Consider the following 17,787-nt stretch of genomic DNA (forward strand, 5'->3'; position numbering starts at 1 on the left):
TGTAGACTCAATTGTTTTACATACTTACAATATGTTGCTGGTTAAATAAATTGGCTTGTAAAAAGAAAAAGAGTTGCTGGTAGATTTTTGAATCCACCAGACACAGTGGCAGGTGGCAAAAAAAGTTCATTTCCAACTGTGGTTCACAATATTCAAAACAGGCTGAGGCAGAGTGATACACAGAGTGAGAATTTAAAGTGATGTTGAACTCGATCTCAGCACTCACAGAATGCCTCCTGTCCAATCAGATTGTTATATAATGTAGCATAAAACAGTACAAGGTCAACTGACTGACACAAGTAAAACAACAATACAGTTAGCTATCCCAGACTTTCCTGGTCAATTGTGGGAAAAACCTTTCATCTCAAGGAAGAAATGTCCTAGAAACACTCTCTGCTCTTTTGATTTAATGACTTAATCTTCTGTGAGGAACTTCACTTTGCACAAACAGGTGGCGCACAGGCCCAGATTAAAATCAACAGACGGCCTCTATCGAGCTAGAGCCATTGTTCAGAGGACAATGAAGAGGAAAAGGGCCGAGCGCTCCATGAAACGCACTGAAATTAAATACTCAGGTAATCATGAGAGTTCATAATGACCTGACAGTCTTTATAGATGCTTGTGTATTAACTTATGAGTCATGCATTGCACTACTTATCATCATGTCCCAGCCACTAAATGTACACACCCATGCTCCATCGTCCTACTGTATATCATTTGGGAAATATTAATTCTTAAAAAGCTTTGGCTTCATGCTTTTGTCTCTCTAGAATAAAAAAAAGCATCACTCAAATTAAGGTTGTTGCACATACTAACATTCTGAGATTGTTTTGAACAGAGAAACTTGCTTTCAAAAATGAGCTCATTAAAAGAGGATGGATAATAAACTGGTATGATGATTAACAGCTCAGAAAGCTGCTGCTGGTGTGAACTTTGGCCCAACACTTTGATATCAATAAAACAAGAGGGAAAAAGAAACACGCCTGTGCTGCAAAAAACCTTTAAATAACAGCCCAGTGAAGTTGAATGCCATTGTGAAAGCCAATTCTGAGCCCCCCCAAAAACCCCACGATCATGACAAATAGAATAAAAAGCTTACACAAAATAACTCACTGAAACAGTATTTCTTCTGTGATTTTAGAGAGACTCACTTAAATACATGTGCTTATTTTGTGCTAAATGCTAAATACCTTTGTTTGATATTTAATCCATAACTTTAAGACATGCCTTATTTGTGGCTAAAGCAAACCTCTGTTGATGTGTATATGTCCCTCTGCTTAGGTGGTAAACACTGAGGGCACAGAGGAAACACTTTTGACTTTATCACACCAAAGAGCTCCACCCTCCAGCACTCACCCAGAGTTTGCCCTCAAAATAGAAAGCGTCGAGCAGTTTGACAATGTTTGGGTGGTCACACGAGGCCAGGATGTCAATCTCCACCATGTAGTCCTCCAACTCCTCCTCAGTCTTTGTGTCAATAACTTTGGCTGCAGCGAGGATCCGTGTCTGTTTGTTTTGAGCCTGTGGGATGACAAAAAAGTATTAGAACCTAGTCTGTGCAGAGGACTCCGTTAAAAGTCTTCCTCGTCTTTTACAGTGAGCTTTAAAGTTTGTCTCTTTTTAGTAAACGTTAGTAAAATGTCAAAGGACATTAGGAGGAACAGTGAGCTTCGGGGGGCTTGCAGCTCATGCACTATAATGCCGTCTTAAAGACTTAGATAAAGCCAAACAGGGTTCATGTTGGACTTTAAATTGTCTTGACTCATGGTCTGCAATAGCGACAATAAAAAAAAACCCCATCAAACAACCATTAATAAAGCCTAAAACAACCAAATCAACAATGTGTGCTTTGCTGCAGGTCTGAATGAGTCTGCAGAACACGAGACATTTCTTGTTAAAGTGGAAATTCCTCCTGTTTGTTTTGGCTTCTCTGCAGTCAGGCAGGATGTGCTCAATGAAGTTGCGGCTGTGAAATGGGATGCAGCAACTTCCTGGTGACCTGCCTGTGTTGTAGGTTGAGCCATACAAACATACAACCTGAACCCCTCATATTACTCCTCAGTAATAGAGCAGACAGCTTGTATTTCAATATTTATCAATAGTGTGTGGACTGTCCTGGTAATGCATTGGTGCAGATATTACAACTGGTTATATGGCCCAGAATACATAACATAGTTATTTACTTGTTTGCACTCTGCTGTTTCTAGCAGGGCAAACATGAACTGCAGTTTTCCATGGAATAATGATGATACAGGATTTGTGCCATCATGATTTCTTTTACTTCATCCTTTCTTTAAAAGCAGAGTTGTTCTGATACAATACCATTTTTGAAAATACCTCAGATAAAGCTAAACATCTATAAGGTATTTGTAGTTAGCCAGTCTCTGTCCCCAAACTATTTCTACTCTTTCAACAGAAACAATTCTTCTTCACAGCTCCAAAAAAACACAGCTTCAATCCTCAGCAATCCATGTGTTTCTGCCACCATGGACGTTATTCCGGCTGCTGACTGCATCAGCCATCTGGGAGCAGTGAAGAAAAACTGATTTCAAAGAATGTATTGTAGGTCAAAGCCAAATTGAATGAAGTGGTTCAAGTTAAAAAAAAATCTTTTTCTCCCATGCCGGGCAGACATCATGTCAAATGGGCGGCAACAACTGTTAACATATCTAATCTTGAGTTAACATTAGTTTTTTTTGGATCGTCATTGTTAAAAGGGTTTTCTTCTTGAGACAAATATTCCAAGAGGTAAGACATCATAAGGTTAACCAGGAAAAACTTGAGTGGTTTCACCTTAAAAAATGTCATTTTTGAACCTCCTCAGCAGACAAAGGGTTAAAAGGGTAAAAACATCTTCTCCATGTTAAAATGTAATTTATTCTATGTTTATATGAATCATGACAGCCTCAAACTAGAAAATTTAACATGTCTATGGTAATCATTTTCTGTGAATATTTGCATGATACACATCATACTTTCATCGGTATCTTAACTGTACATTGTTTTGGCTGATTCACAAATAGGTTTAAGTATCAAAACAGCGACATTGAACAGTCAGTCTGTTTTATGTGAACCTTGCTCTCTGAATGCAGGGGAAATTAATTGGCAACATATGGCTAAATCATTGTCTGTGAAGATTAGGCTTAATTTAAGTATGACACAAAGGAAACCCAGCTCTGGATCTTGGGTCAATCCAACTATTTCAAAGGGTCTAAAAATACTGTTTGGCAACAAAGAACAAAATAGAACATGTAAATTGCGTTTGTTAGCCACAGACTTCCTGAAATTGGAGATGGTGGAGTGTAAATGTTTTCGAATAGGTGAGTGCCATTTTGAAATCTTTTAACACAGAACGTATGCAAACAAACTATTCTTGGAGTGATTTAGAAATGCTATGTAGTTTGTCAGCAAATACTGGCTCATTCTTGTAACAATCAATAAACAATTATATATATGATGAAATACCTGCCCATTAAGTTATTGTTTGAGAAGGTAGTCTGCTATGCATTGAACAATCTATTATGAAAATATGTTTGCACTTATCTCAAAATGTACAATATCAGCTTCCAAACAAGTAACTGGTGATCAATAAAGACATAAGTATCATAGTGGAAGAAGAGTAAGTTAACCATGGTAAACTCTCAACTATGCCAAATGAGATCAGGGAAAAGTTTTAAGAACATTAATCACAACTGATGACATTTACATGTCTGCCATGTGTACATAAAGGCAGGGGTCAATCATACTGGGTTTTTTTTTTTTACATTTTATTTCCAATATGACTGTTTTTTTTTTTCTTCTTTTTTTGTACCAAATATTTAATCTCAACAATTTGTATATGCCAGGAGAAAAACGTCCACACCATTGAAGTCTTTTGCATGAAAGGGATAATATTTGACCTCCCCACCTCTGTCACAGGGCTGGTGTTTTTTGTTTGGAGATGGTGGGTGGGACAAAGCAAAACAACACTGCTGTGGCCCTGCTATCACGTTATGTCAGTCTTCAAAAAAAGAGGATTGTTTAGAGACAAAGGGCTCAAATGCTGTCCCATTTCACCACAATAAACACAGGAGGAAAAGGCTATATCCTCTACACAGAGAAACCAAAAAGGAGACATGACCTACCTTGAACACTTTTCCAAATGCTCCATCTCCCAATTCACCGATTATGTCCCATACTTCCTCTGGATCTTCATCTCTGCGCACATGTTCATACTGTTTCTTCTTCTTCTCGGCCCCCAATTTAAATATTTTACGGAAATTGAAAAATGACATACTGAATCCTGCTTCATCCAAGTTAAAAAGAGTAATTCAACTTGTAAATAGCAAAGCAGTTTCAGTTTCCTTACATTCACATGTGTCTCATTAGTTATTAATATCTGCCTGGTCAACACGGTGTCGCTCTCATACTTAGCTTAGCCTTTTGACACTGTTTTGGTAAGTCCAGATACTAGAGGAAAACGACGAGTCCTTCAAAAGAGAAGTATTCCACAGAGTGTTTCATTAGTTTTCTTCAAGGTGTAAATTGTTTCAGCTTGTCCGAACATTAACATTCGTTAAAAAAAGGTAAAAAGCATTCATCTCTTCCTTGGTGTGGGACGGGTTTTAGTAATCTAGCGGATTTAGTGTCGGTGCGCAGCCGTAGTGCGCAGCTCAGTTCTTTCTCTTCTTGCCCCCTCGACCGTTGGCGGCGGCGGCGGAGGGGGGGGGGATAATCAGTCTTCTGCTGCCCTCGTCTGTACAGGAGACAACACACACTTTGAAACTGGTTTAAAAAGCTAGTAGCGGTGATAACGATGCTATTTTCATTTTTAAAAATAAAAAAAGCTCTAAACTAGCTGTTACTCATATCCAATGACCAGCGTCCCCGAAAAAAACCCCAAAGCTGTCAGGATTCTTTGTGTACTCACTGAAACTACATGTCCCACAATCCTTTGCGAAACACAAACTGATAACAATTCATTTTTTTAAGCTGTATGTTTTTATAATTATGAGGGACAAAAAAATGACTAAAGTATAAATAAATAAATAAATGTTGAGAGAAATGCATACAATAATGTATAAATAAATAAATAATTAAATAAATGTTGAGAGAAATGCATACAATAATGTATAAATAAATAAATAATTAAATAAATGTTGAGAGAAATGCATACAATAATGTATAAATAAATAAATAATTAAATAAACGCATCAATAAATATATAAATAAATATATTCATGTATGTATTTCTGTGTCCATGTTGTACAAGGAAAAGTAAATATGTAAATTAATTGGCCCGTCCTAACATTACTGAAGTAGGATTGGTCAATTTTGAAAAACAGACAGAAGTAAATTTACATATATATTTTTCCTCTTACGACCTGGACACAGAAATAAATAGATGTGTAAATGTAAAAATACGGAAATAAACTAATAACTCAATGAATGTGTAAATGTATGCATTGATACATATATAACTGTAGAAATACGCTAATAAATGAATAAATACATGTAAAAATATATAAATAGCCTTTTTCATTAACAAAGTGTATTTATTATTTATTCATTGATGTATTGTTTTCAGCATTTATATATTTATTGATGCATTTATTTAATTATTTATTTATTTATACATTATTGTATGCATTTCTTCCAACATTTATTAATTTATTTATACTTTAGTCATTTTTTGTCCCTCATATCCAATGACCAGCGTCCCCGAAAAAAACCCCAAAGCTGTCAGGATTCTTTGTGTACTCACTGAAACTACATGTCCCACAATCCTTTGCGAAACACAAACTGATAACAATTCATTTTTTTAAGCTGTATGTTTTTATAATACGTTATTCTAAGTTTGAAAACTGTTCGGAAAATTAATATTACCAGCTATTTTGCTAAAAAAAAATTATATTTGTTAACAACGTGTCACGTGATCAACACTCACTCGGCTGCTGCTAGCTTAACTTGCTTCTTTTTGGAGTCTGCTCGTCTTCAAGGAAAACAGCTCGAAAGACTGATAATATGCTTTTGTGTTAATAATGAAATGCAGGCAGCTACGATGGATCCAGCGGAAGAGCCCCCGTCGATGTTGTGGGGACTGGACCCGATCTTTTGTGCCTTCGCCAAGTTGTATGTCAGAGATATACTGCAGATGACAGAGTCCACACAGGTGCCAGGTAATAACAGACAAACTTAGTATTGCTTATCATGTGACTAAATAAACACAAAACAAACGACCAATTTAAATGCAAACACCAGCTAGAGTTTATTTCGGTTGTTTACTTTTTGAGTTCCCAGCAAACTTTCAAATTGTTATGATAGTCTACTATCTTTGTATCCATCCATGCTTCACAGGTATTTACTTCTACAACTCTCACCCAATCTACAAAGTTGATGTACTGGGTACAGTAGTTTGCAAGAGAGAAAGAGAAGACTTCTTCTGTTATGGAGGTAATCTTGCTTTTTCCTGCTATGGACAGCAACACTGCTCATATTTCAGTAACAAGTTGAGGTTATAGCCCCATAGTCTGTGAGTGTGTGTGTGTGAGTGTGAGTGTGTGTGTGTGTGAGTGTGCGTGTGTAGGTGTGTTATATGTTGATTAAAAAAAATAAAAAATTTAATCACTACTGTTATATCTAATGCTGTCTTTAGGACATTGTTGCATGTTTCTAATAAAACATTGAGAAAATCACATCCTACGTTTTTTTTCAAATTCAACAAACTGACATAAACATTAGCTCCTTTTTGTATGAAATACTTAAAATAGCATGGTTTTGAATGATACATTTCCTCACATACAAATATGTCTTTGTCTGATTTGGGGTTTCTTTCCTTCCTCTCACAGTGGACGATGGTACTGGTGTTATAAACTGTTTATGCTGGAAAAATGACCTATTGAAGGAGGCGGGGGATCCTACTAGATGTAAGTTTACTTTTATATGAACTAAAGAATTGCATAGTTGGAAGTCATGATCAGTATTAGTCATCAGATGACAGTCAAAGCTATACATTTGTATTCTATAAGCTAATTTAACTGCTGTTTATAAGTGTGATCATCTGTGTTTATTTGTCAGATGTATCAGACAGCTATATATTACATAAAAAAATAGTAAGTAAGAACCTTTTGGCATCTTGTTGTTATAGTGTAAGATTTTGATGCTAAAGGTTCCATTTGTAGTTTCCTTCAAAAGCACAGCTTACATTCAGTTAATGTGTCCTTGAGGCCATACAAACATGTTGAAGACACCACTTTTCATATTTTCCATTACAAGTAACAAAAATTAAAGGGTGATCATCTTCATTAAAGGGGCTGTATGTAACTTTTTACATGTATAAATCGTTTTTTTTATCTCCCATTAATAAGCGAATGGTTAACTGATGTGAAAAAGTAGATGTTCACTGTCTATCTGTGTTGCCGGTACAAAAAGTTTCCCCGGGTTGTATTGTTGGGGCTTTCTTGGGCTCAAATTGGGGCCTCATCAACAAAACATTTTTGCAGATTGATACTAATAGTAAAAAATTCCTCAGGCCAGGGTAGCTTTTTCTTCCTGTTCAATAGACTGGAGAGCCCTGTTTCTCTAGTAAACAAGTCAAATTGTTTTCTTCAGATATCAGTTTATTTTGGCATAAAGCTGGATTTTGGATTGAGTCACAATATGCAAAGTGTTCAAAAGTGAAACACGGTTCAAAAATGCTTCCCACATTATTTTCAACAGGCTTTTGCCACTTACGTAAATGCAGAAATGTGGACATAAGATAAGGACACAATAAATGAGGAAATATTTAACACAAGGTGATGTTCAGGTTCTTTTGAAATTCCAATTGTTCTTTGATATTGTATGGTTTTCTGAGTTGGTGCTTTCTTTATTTCATGTACAGTGTGCACCATGTAGTCTCTTATTTTGTCTGTCTGCTGGTTTGTTCTCGGCAGGCAGCACTGAGTGTTACGATTAAAGCGATTTCATTAAGAAAGCTGACAAGAGAAAAGTCAGAAATCTAAAACAGTAAGCGAAAGAGGCTAAAATATTCAGTATATCTGGTGTGCAGAACGGTACACTTCAACTTGATGATCAGTCTGTGTTATGCCAGCACTACAAACACTCCATTACTCATTACCGTTAGTTTGAATATTGATTAGTTCAGCTGTTTAGGTTTTGCAGCTTTATACACAACTCTAAATTCTTTAATCAGTGCTTCAAAGATTCAACATAATATATTTAATTACTGTTGCAGAACCCTGTGTCATTTTCACATTTTGCTTTTTTACATTTTCAGCCAGGGGGAAACCCAGTGATGGGGCTCTGGGAGGCCTCAGCCCAGTCGCTGAGCTGGAGAAGCTGAGACAGGCTCAGCTGAGCCGTTGCCACCTGGAGATTGGAGAGCTGCTCCGAGTCAGGGGACCGGTGAAGACTTCGAGGCAACAGAGAGAAATCACGGCTTCGGTCTACTGTGAGTGCAGAGTTCTATCCTCAGCGGGCCACAGTGGGAGTCTGATGTTCAATAAAGCATTCATTTTCACTTATTTTCCAGCAATTTGTTTCAAATATTAGAGTAAGTAAACACATCCAGACTGGTTACACTTAGAAAGGGACTCTGATTTCATCTGTACATATTGGGGATGGTATTATTGCTATGATGCAATGATTGCTTTTGCAACCTTATAGAACTGGGTGTGAACCAAATGCCCAAGAATACCAACATTTAACAAATGGTTCAAGAGTCAAGACTCAAGATTTTTATTTGTCACATGCTCATACAGATGTGCAGTGAAATGTAAAGACTGTTCCGCAAGGCCATGCAATACACTCAAATTACTAATACACATATATACAGTAAAATATAATATAATGTAAAATTACAAAAATAATTATTTGAATATAGAATAATGTAACAGTGTAAAGTGTCAGTGTGTAAAGTGTCCAGGGTGTCAAAGTGCAATGTGTGGTGTGTGTGCATCCTGTGTAAATGCTCAAAAACAAAATGCACTTACTCACATAATCCCCCACACACTAAGTTTCTGCCAAGGGCGTTCTTTATCCTAGCATTGCAGTCCCACTCTATGATGGCCTTCATGTGTCTACTCTGTCTCACACATACACGCAACTACACACAGCACATGTTTTATTTCTCAGTGCCTGCCACCTATAACCTCTGCCTGTTCATCATGTGTATATGTATCTGTGTCTCTGTATGTTTCCAGATAAAGTGAACGACCCGGTGATGGCCGTCCAGATAGCGTGGATGATGGAGGTTCCTCAGCTTTACAGACAGTGCTATGACAAACCATTCAAGCTGCAACCAAATGCAACTGGGTAAAAACCGTCATCCCTTCAATCAATCAATTTTTATTTGTATAGTGTCAACTCATAACAAGTGTTATCTCGAGACACTTCACAAAAGAGCAGGTAAAAGACCTTACTCATTGTTATGTTACAAAAAGCAGGTAAAATACCTTACTTATTGTTATGTTACAAAAAGCAGGTAAAAGACCTTACTTATTGTTATGTTACAAAAAGCAGGTAAAAGACCTTACTTATTGTTATGTTACAAAAAGCAGGTAAAAGACCTTACTCATTGCTATATTACAAAGACCCGGCCTATCCATCATGAGCACTTTAGCGAAGCAGCAAAAGTTACAGTGGTAAGAAAAAACTGCCTTATTAAAAGGCAGAAATCTTGGGCTGGATCCCCGGCTCATGATGAAACAGCCTTCACAGGCCTAGACTGCACAGGGCTTGGAAAGGGATAGGGGGAGAGATGGGATAAGATGCAGGAAGAGGGATAGGGAGCAAGGGGGTGGGGGGAGGCAAGCCGTCAATCAACAATCACAGACCAAAGAGAATTGGTCCAAGCACTGAACCTTGTGGCACTCCATGGCTAACTTTGGTGTGTATAGAGGACTCATCATTAACATGTACAAACTGAGATCGGTCTGATAAGTAGGATTCAAACCAACTTAAAGCAGTCCCTGTAATTCCAAGTAAATTTTCTAGTCTGTATAATAGGATCTGATGGTCAATAGTGTCAAAAGCAGCACTAAGATCTAACAAGTTTCCTTACTCTAATGTTATAATGCAACTACTGTAGATAGCTACTGTAGGTTTCCACCTAAATGTAGCATCACTTTTAACTGTAGTTCCACTTGATCGTTTGTGTTCCTGCTGAGAAAACTGGTAACAAACTGCAGTTATTAATTCTGATTAAAAGCTTTTAGTGAGTTTTTGTAGTCAAACATTAAACCAATTATAAATTAAACGTTTATTTATTTCAGTAGTTTTTTAATTAAAAATGAAGAGTAGGTAGTAGTTCATCAATATAATTAAATGACCCTTGACTAGTTTATGAACTGAAAAGGACTGATATTATTAGTTATTAATAAGGATGCAAAATATAGGTAAACACAAGAACAAATTGTATTAAGTTCTGTTTTTTTGTGTCTGTTTTTTCCCTCCAGTAGCGTAGCCATCAATCCCCTCAGCAAGGCTACAAATATCATCAAGGATTTTGTCAAGCAGAAGTCTGTGAGCAGGTTCAGACCCTATGATGTACAGGATCTCCTGCAGCCTCTGATCTCCAGCCAGCCTCAAACAGCATCAGCAGACCAGGTAAGCCAGAACAAAAGTGTGGTTACCTTTTTCTTTTTGAAGATGTGTGATGATGGGGTGTAATACAAAAATCAAATACCAGGCTGTATTGAATCATACTCCTTAGTCAAGATTGATGAATAGAATAAAGGAAGATAGCCAGGATGGAATTTCTAGCATGGACATGTGCTAAAAAAAATGAAGTTAATGGCCATAGTAAAGACAATTATTAAACTAGTCATAAACTAAAATGCTTCTCTATTCCTATCAAGCAGTCTGTGGCGGGTCCGTCTTCATGTCAGCAGCTACGCCATCTTCTGAAGGAGGCCCTTCAGCTTTTACAGGATGAGGGTATCGTGTACCGCAGAGTCAAATCCCAGGATGAAGTCTACCATGTGAGAAACAATAGAGAAATGTGAAAAGAGTTCCTCCCGCTTCAGAGAGCAATTGTTGTGAGCTTTCATCTTGGATGTGTTTCTCTTTGATTGTGTGATCAAACAACAGGTGACTGCAGAAGACAAAGATCTACTCATGGCAGTCAAAGACATTATAAGGGAAGACTCGAGGAGGGAGAAATGTAAGGACACTTGACATTTCTTTTACTTTTGGTTCATTTTGACCTGCTTTAGTTTTGAGCTTTAATTCACAATACACCTCTCTGTGAGTGTTTGAGTAGTAATTATCATCATTGAATTGGTTGCTCATTTAAATCTAGTTTTGTAAAACAAAGCTTGAGAACTGGATAAATTGCTTTCATTTTATTCTCTTTCAATTAATAAGCAAACTAAACAACAGGAAGTCTAGTGGTACATCTGGTCATCTTTCAAGTTAAAGTCTTTATATGTGATTTTTCACACTTAAATGTAATATAAATCAAGTATATCCTCTGAAAATAACTCTGTGAGTCATGACTGTCTACAATGGGTGTAACACCCGAGTCCCACTGTCTGTGATGTTTTCAGAGTTTTCAGAGTCCTATCTTCACTTTGTTTACATAGCCGGGACGGCCGGCTGACTCCTCCCCTCATGTATAAAAGTTGTTTAATTGAGAGACTAGAGAAAAGAAGAATAACATACTGTACTCACTGTTTAACTGTGTTTCTAGATCACGCTCATTTCAGGTAAATTTACATGCAGTGTGAAGATACGAGCATAATAAAGATCGCTAGCATTAGCATGCTAACACAACAATGCAGCACGAGTTGTTTTGGTTTCATGCTGGTGCTCAAGGGCGACATCTACTGGATCAAAAAATCACATATAAAGACTTTAAGAAAACATATTTAATAACAAATGTTCAACCTTTAGAGAGCAGCGTTCTCTTTCAACCACTTCCATGCTAACGTTAATTCATACAAACTCCTAGCTTACGTCAGCTAGCTAACAGTTACGTTAGCTAGTTATGGTTTGATGCTACTTCTAGCTGTTGTGAATTAGCTTTTGTTACATTACGAGTTATCAAGCATGATGTTGATTTTCACTATCTATTATCATTTATGCTATTTGTTAGCATCCATTACTATCTGATAGTGTTATACATTAACATACAATAAGACCTGAACTCCTATAGGTCATTCTAGCTAACTGACTTTAATGCTAGCAAGGAATTAGTTGTATGGTGAGGCGAGCTGTTGTGACTTAGCAGTCAGTACAAAATCAACAAAATAAGTTATTAAGAATGTTATGACTTTCAATATGGCCCGATGTCCCTCCTGACTTTTCATGCAAATTGTCATATTAGCACCTGTCACCTAATTTTAGCATTCAATCAGTTAGTAATGCTGTGTTAAAGTTATAAGTAGAAAAAGGCATAATTTCCATGTCACAGTAATGTTAGCTAGGAATTGGTTGAATAATAACACGAGCTGTTGTGACTTAAATATTGGTAAATACTGGTATATGAAAATACTTTTCATTTGTTGATGGATTGAGAGGGGAACATTTTGAGCTTCCCACCCTTAGCTCTATGTCACTGGAATGGCATCTGTGTGTTTATGGTGAATCGAGTAATCAAGAATAACAGTTTTCAACTGCTTGTCATAAAAAAATTCAGCACTACAATCACATCTACTGTACCAAATGTTATTCTAACTAACGAGCTGAACTTAAAAATGTTTTACTGAAGGTGATTGTAAAAATTAAATCTAATCAATAAGACATCACAACTAAAAAAATGAAAATTCCATCTTCCATCAAAAAACATGGTTTGATTTCTCTCTCTCTCTCCACATAACCTTGGTTTCCATGGCTGCATACTGTAACCACCCATGTGTTGACATATTTTTATTCCTCTTCCTTGTGTCTATAGATTCAGAGAAGGGCTGTCACATCCTGCACATTCTGTCTGCCGTCAGGCAGCACCACAGCCTCAATGTGAGCAAAGCAGCACTGGAGCTGGTGCTCAAATCACTGGAGTGCAACAGTGACATCGTCAGCACCAGTGACAACCATTACACTGTGTTTTGACCTGAGGACAGTCGGGCTTGGGACCTGTAGTACTGCATAATGATGTGTGTAGTATGACTTAGTGCTCCAAAATGTGAGCGTGAAATATGTTTTAGTCAATCATGGCATTGTAGTCTTCTTTTCATCAAGTTTAGCACTTTACAACACGAGTTTAAGTACAAATTAGGTTTTTTTAAAGTTTACTGAAGATTGTTAGCATGGGTAAAATATAAAAACTTATTTGGAAGAAAAAAATCGTACAAATTGAATATCATGAAAGCTTTTAGCATCCTATATGTGGTCATTATTTACAAGGATTAAGTAACTGACGGCAAAGATTGGGTGTGTGCGTGGCTCGATTCACTTGCAAGGGGGTCCTCAGGAAAAAGTAAACCTTCAGGTTTAGTCTGGTCCGTCTCTCCAGATGTTCTTTTACTATCTGCTTTCCTTTTGTTTGTTTTCTTTGAGAAGATTGGGACACATCACTATGCCTGTCAGTACTGAGGCAATGGTCAAAAAGAGAAAATACAAGTTCTTTATATAGATAGTGGACTGGCCCCCTGCTGGGCATTATAAAGAATGGAGGTGTGAGGCACAAACGCAATTGCCTTGCCTTTCAAAACCAAGAGGCTACATCTGGTTCTTAAGACAGTCAATCCTACATTTCCCAAAATGCAACTGAACAGAAAAAAAATCTGACTTTTACTGTATGATAAGTGCACAGTTCTTTAAATTCCATTAACCATTCTGTTAGGCTTGTAGTGAAGGATTTGTTGCCTTACAGCCCCAGTGGATATTTACCAAAAGACTTAAAAAAAAAAAAAAAAAAAGGAGCCAGGCTTTAAAAATCTCCTTTCATAGCCACAGAACAAAAAACATCCTCTACATGCAGAGCATCACTAATCATGGTATGGTATTTATTCTAGAGGGACGATTTAGTTGACGGCCTTCGAGTGCAAACAAAACAGATAAACATAGTCAACAGCAGCAATTACACAAGTCAGTGACAACAGATCTGCTGTGTGGAGCAGGTCATAAAGAATGAGGAAGGAACCTTAACTCTATCAGAAAAGAAAGAAAGTCTTCTTTCGAAATATATTTTATTACGATTGTATGGCCTGCCTGTATTATTTTTCTGCCTTGTAAAGCACTTAGTAATGTGGATTTTGAAAAGTGGTCTAAAATTAAAATGACAATTTATTACTATGATTATGTTGATGATGATTATTATTATTGGTGACCTGAATCTCACTCATAAAGTCAGTAAAGTTTAGCTCCAAGTACTTTCTCTCCTACTATAAGCGAATAATTTCAAACCCCCAGGTGCTATTGATGACTGTACAAGGGGACCTTTGGTGTTGCAATCAAGCCTTTTATAATCTCATATGAATCCTCAATAACACCACCACAAAGCAGTTGATATAGAGTAAGTCTTGAGCTTTCAGGACCCCAGGAGTTCTCAGGGGGCCTGGGGGCAAATGCCAAGCAGGATTTCAGCTTGAGGCTGTTAGCTGTAGTGAAATCATTTAAATAAAAAAAGGATTAAAAGTGATACTTATCTTGTCTTAGTGATGCTTTAATTACATGGTACAATTGTGCTATTCATAGCTTCTGTATTGAACGACACACACACAAAAAAAGAAATCCAGCCTCTGAATGGGTTTCTTTACCTTCTTGCTTGTGTTGCTGTCTACACAGGGGGGCAGTGTTTGGTCGTTAATTGGCTCTTTCATGTAGAGCCCGGCTGCTGATTGGTCGGTGGTGAAACATCTGTATCCATAGTTCCAGCAGCTCGTGTCTCCGGCCAGAAAGCTGCACACACACAACTCGGATCGTGGAGATTGTGAACGACACTAACTTGTGGTGTTTTCACGCTGTCATCTATTGCACACAATGGGGGAGAACATTTCAATAAATAACAGTTTGAGGCGAAAATAGTCTCAGTATAGCATATATAATGTTTCATATTCTCTTAGATGGAGAGGAAAAGTTATGAGTGGGGTAGGCTAGACGCATGGATGATGAGAATGATAAATTCCCACTCGATGTGTCAGCTGCTTACAAACGCAGCTTAATATCAACAGCACGCTTCTCCTCAAGGAAGGCACAGCCAAATCCCTATTATTTTTTCTAGCCCCAGCTTTATTCCAAGTAGCCCTGAGGACGTGATGAAGCCCATCCCACTCCGTCCCCCCCTAAATTCACTGCGCCTGCCGGAACGCAGCAGGACGCGTTTGGGCGCTCGCTGGATTTTGCCGGCTCCCCGTTTTCCATTCAGCCAGCCGCTGTAATAACCTCCAAGGTAGATCTGATGCCCCTTTTCAGTAAGCATCGAGGCAGACACAAAGGAACTTGCTTCACTTTTTTTTTTTATTTAAGGGTGACCGACTTCACCAAGGGCTCCACCGTCAGCCGCTGGATAGCAGCCTCCAACGTGAAAATCTAGTCTCTCCTCTTGGATATTCGTGGCTGTTTCACCGCGTGTCTTCAATTTGACTATCGATAAGTTTCTAATCAGATTTGAGGAGCGTTGCGTCATCGGAGGGGGAAGAAGTCTGGGGCGGCCGAATCCACTGCGAGGAGCTGCTGATGTCTTAATGGACCGCCGAATGGTTAAATGACACAGCGATGAATGTGTGTGTGATTTCTCTCCCATGATATAGCCCCTAGAAGATATAGCCTATCTGGAGCCGCAGCAGCTGCCTGTCTGCCTGACAGTCGCCCTTAATGCATAGCCTTTGCAGGGTCAAGATGCAGTTTCGGACTGTGCTGGACGTGAAAGTCGTGGACGTGGAGAAGAGGCGCAATCCGTCTAAACACTACGTGAGTTGCCTGCTTCAGCTTCATTCCCACCTTGTCCCATTCAGAATGTGTCAGCGGTGCGTCTCTGGCCTGTTTCACAGTCCCAGCGTGACACCTAAACGCAGCATTTAGTCCATTAAATAGCATGGCTAAAGCTAAGCTCACAGGGAGACTCTTAGTTCTGCAGGATCTCCTGCTTATAAATGATTAACTACTCCAAAGCAGCAGACACAAGCTACTTCATGAACACAGGTGAGCTGTCATAAATGTGCACTGTCAAAATGTGCATCCGGGGCACATTCAAGTACTAATGGATTTTATTATATTGAAGATGACAAAGAGTGCCTAACATGTTATTGGCTTTTCAATCTGTGATGTTAGCAGTCATTTTCAGATCTGTTTGGTGTCAAAAGGATCAAATACTTGAGGAATTTCACAATGCACCAAATGTTCAACTATACTGTATGGTCAACCTGTGTTTCTCAATGAGCTGAAAGGTTGAAACAAAAACTTCCACAGCCAAATGGAGTTGAAGTTTTTGGTCTCAGTGTTTTTTAATTTTTTTTTATTACATTGTCCTGGAGAATTTTGTAGACCAGTCAACATGTCAGAGTAGTCAATAGTCATATGTCTGTCACCAAGTATGTATTATTATTCATTAATTTATTATTTTCTTCAACCAATAAGGGCCTTCTTATGTAATAACCCTGAGTGATGTGTTAACTGATTAACAAAATCAGTTCACCACATAGTAGCTTTTTTTTTTGGCTCTTTTGATAATTACCTTAATCAGAATGAGTATATGATCAGTTGTCATTGAATAATTATAAGTATCCAAATCCCTGTGATTTTTCCTTCGGTAATCAGAGAGATCATTGCTAATTTTAGATAAAAAAGTTTTGATTAGAAGTTCATTCTTAATCTTGGGAAGAACTGTTGACAAGATAATTGAACTACAAGGTTCATTTAGTATCTGTTACAGAGCTTCAACATGTCTCTTAACTACATATGGCCAATCATTTTTCCACTATGTTTTTTTATTTCTCTTTGATTCATGTCATCAATAAGTTCCTCAGAATGTAAGCCACGTTGTCTTCCTCCAGAACCAAAAAAAAAACTAAGGACAGGCTTGAGTGATTTTTATTACCTTCCTGATTCTTGCCTGCTGTGGACTTAGTTGTCAATACCACCCCTGATTTATACGACACAGTCTGTGTTGTGCTTTGCATTTCATGGCCCCGAATTCAGAACCTATTTTGAGCTCATAAACAAGCCATTATAAAAGACTTGCTCATATGCAATTACATTCCTGGAGACCCTTGAGCCTAATGATAGTTGGACACAATTAGCACTCTTACTCTCTACTGATAAGAGACATTCTCAGGGGTCTCTTCATATATGACCCTTTACTTAGTTTATAACACCACCCTTAAAACACTGTACTGCAATATGCCTGTATATGTCTTTCAGTATGGGGTGACCTGCAGTGAAACTGATACCTACATTCTGACACTGTGGAGGCATCACTGTTCAAAACCCCCAGGGCAAAAATGAGCTGCCTGTCCACGACTGACAACCCCAACCCTCAACCTCCTCCCCTTCCCCCCAGGATATTGTATATGTCGCCTTCGAGCACACATCAAGTAGTACAGTGTACATAGTCGGCTAGACATGGCAGCTTAATTATATCTTCGCCTGGAGCTCTTAAAACCAACCAATGCTCTCGTACTGGAGTTAATACCTGCCCCAAGGTTTGCTGTGCGCCAATTAGTTTATGTTGACTTGCTTAAGCACAACTTTATTTATGGTCCTTTTAAGAACAATATCAACTAAATTAATAATTGTCTTTAAACTAGATGTTGAAATTGCTTCAAAATTAGGTTACGATGCAGAATGAGCCTCGAGGCACTTAATGTAACGTTGTAAAAATAAATTGTAACAAAGTGAGATTTTGTTTGATTGTAATTTTGATTA

At 37.9% G+C, this 17,787-nt stretch overlaps 3 protein-coding genes across 6 annotated transcripts in view; 2 read left to right on the top strand and 1 right to left on the bottom strand.

Annotated features, from left to right (window-relative positions):
• Nucleotides 1-4,649, bottom strand: part of slkb (STE20-like kinase b) — a 30,414-nt gene extending 25,765 nt beyond the window's left edge. The window contains exons 1-2 of the mRNA XM_061048375.1: nt 4,125-4,649; nt 1,357-1,521 (exon numbers count right to left, since the gene is read on the bottom strand). Of these exons, the coding sequence (XP_060904358.1) occupies nt 1,357-1,521; nt 4,125-4,274 (315 nt within the window). The 5' untranslated portion in view covers nt 4,275-4,649. The remainder of the gene's footprint in view (nt 1-1,356; nt 1,522-4,124) is intronic.
• A 1,258-nt stretch (nt 4,650-5,907) lies between these two features.
• stn1 (STN1 subunit of CST complex) lies at nt 5,908-13,689 on the top strand. Of its 3 annotated transcripts, none has more exons than XM_061048301.1 (9): nt 5,908-6,158; nt 6,337-6,432; nt 6,828-6,905; nt 8,258-8,431; nt 9,183-9,294; nt 10,440-10,587; nt 10,839-10,961; nt 11,071-11,143; nt 12,875-13,689. In XM_061048301.1, the coding sequence occupies exons 1-9, from the start codon at nt 6,026-6,028 to the stop codon at nt 13,030-13,032; spliced, it is 1,095 nt and encodes a 364-aa protein (XP_060904284.1). In that variant the 5' UTR covers nt 5,908-6,025; the 3' UTR covers nt 13,033-13,689. The 3 variants fall into 3 exon arrangements, with proteins under 3 accessions (XP_060904284.1, XP_060904267.1, XP_060904275.1); XM_061048284.1 differs by having other exon boundaries at nt 5,909-6,158; nt 10,437-10,587; XM_061048292.1 differs by having other exon boundaries at nt 5,909-6,158; nt 10,437-10,587; nt 10,842-10,961.
• A 1,189-nt stretch (nt 13,690-14,878) lies between these two features.
• Nucleotides 14,879-17,787, top strand: part of sh3pxd2aa (SH3 and PX domains 2Aa) — a 125,733-nt gene continuing 122,824 nt past the window's right edge. For both annotated transcript variants that reach the window (XM_061048354.1, XM_061048363.1), the window contains exon 1: nt 14,879-15,834. In XM_061048354.1, coding sequence (XP_060904337.1) covers nt 15,739-15,834 — 96 coding nt within the window. In that variant the 5' untranslated portion in view covers nt 14,879-15,738. The remainder of the gene's footprint in view (nt 15,835-17,787) is intronic.

The sequence above is a fragment of the Labrus mixtus genome, chromosome 2 (genome assembly GCF_963584025.1).
Source record: "Labrus mixtus chromosome 2, fLabMix1.1, whole genome shotgun sequence".
NCBI lineage: Eukaryota > Metazoa > Chordata > Actinopteri > Labriformes > Labridae > Labrus > Labrus mixtus.

Excerpts from the sequence above, each read along its gene's own strand:
- stn1 (XM_061048284.1), top strand. The coding sequence starts at position 6,026 with ATGCAGGCAGCTACGATGGATCCAGCGGAAGAGCCCCCGTCGATGTTG. Across the intron at positions 6,159-6,336 it reads AGAGTCCACACAGGTGCCAG|GTATTTACTTCTACAACTCT; the intron begins GTAATAACAGAC and ends CATGCTTCACAG. Across the intron at positions 11,144-12,874 it reads AGACTCGAGGAGGGAGAAAT|ATTCAGAGAAGGGCTGTCAC; the intron begins GTAAGGACACTT and ends TTGTGTCTATAG.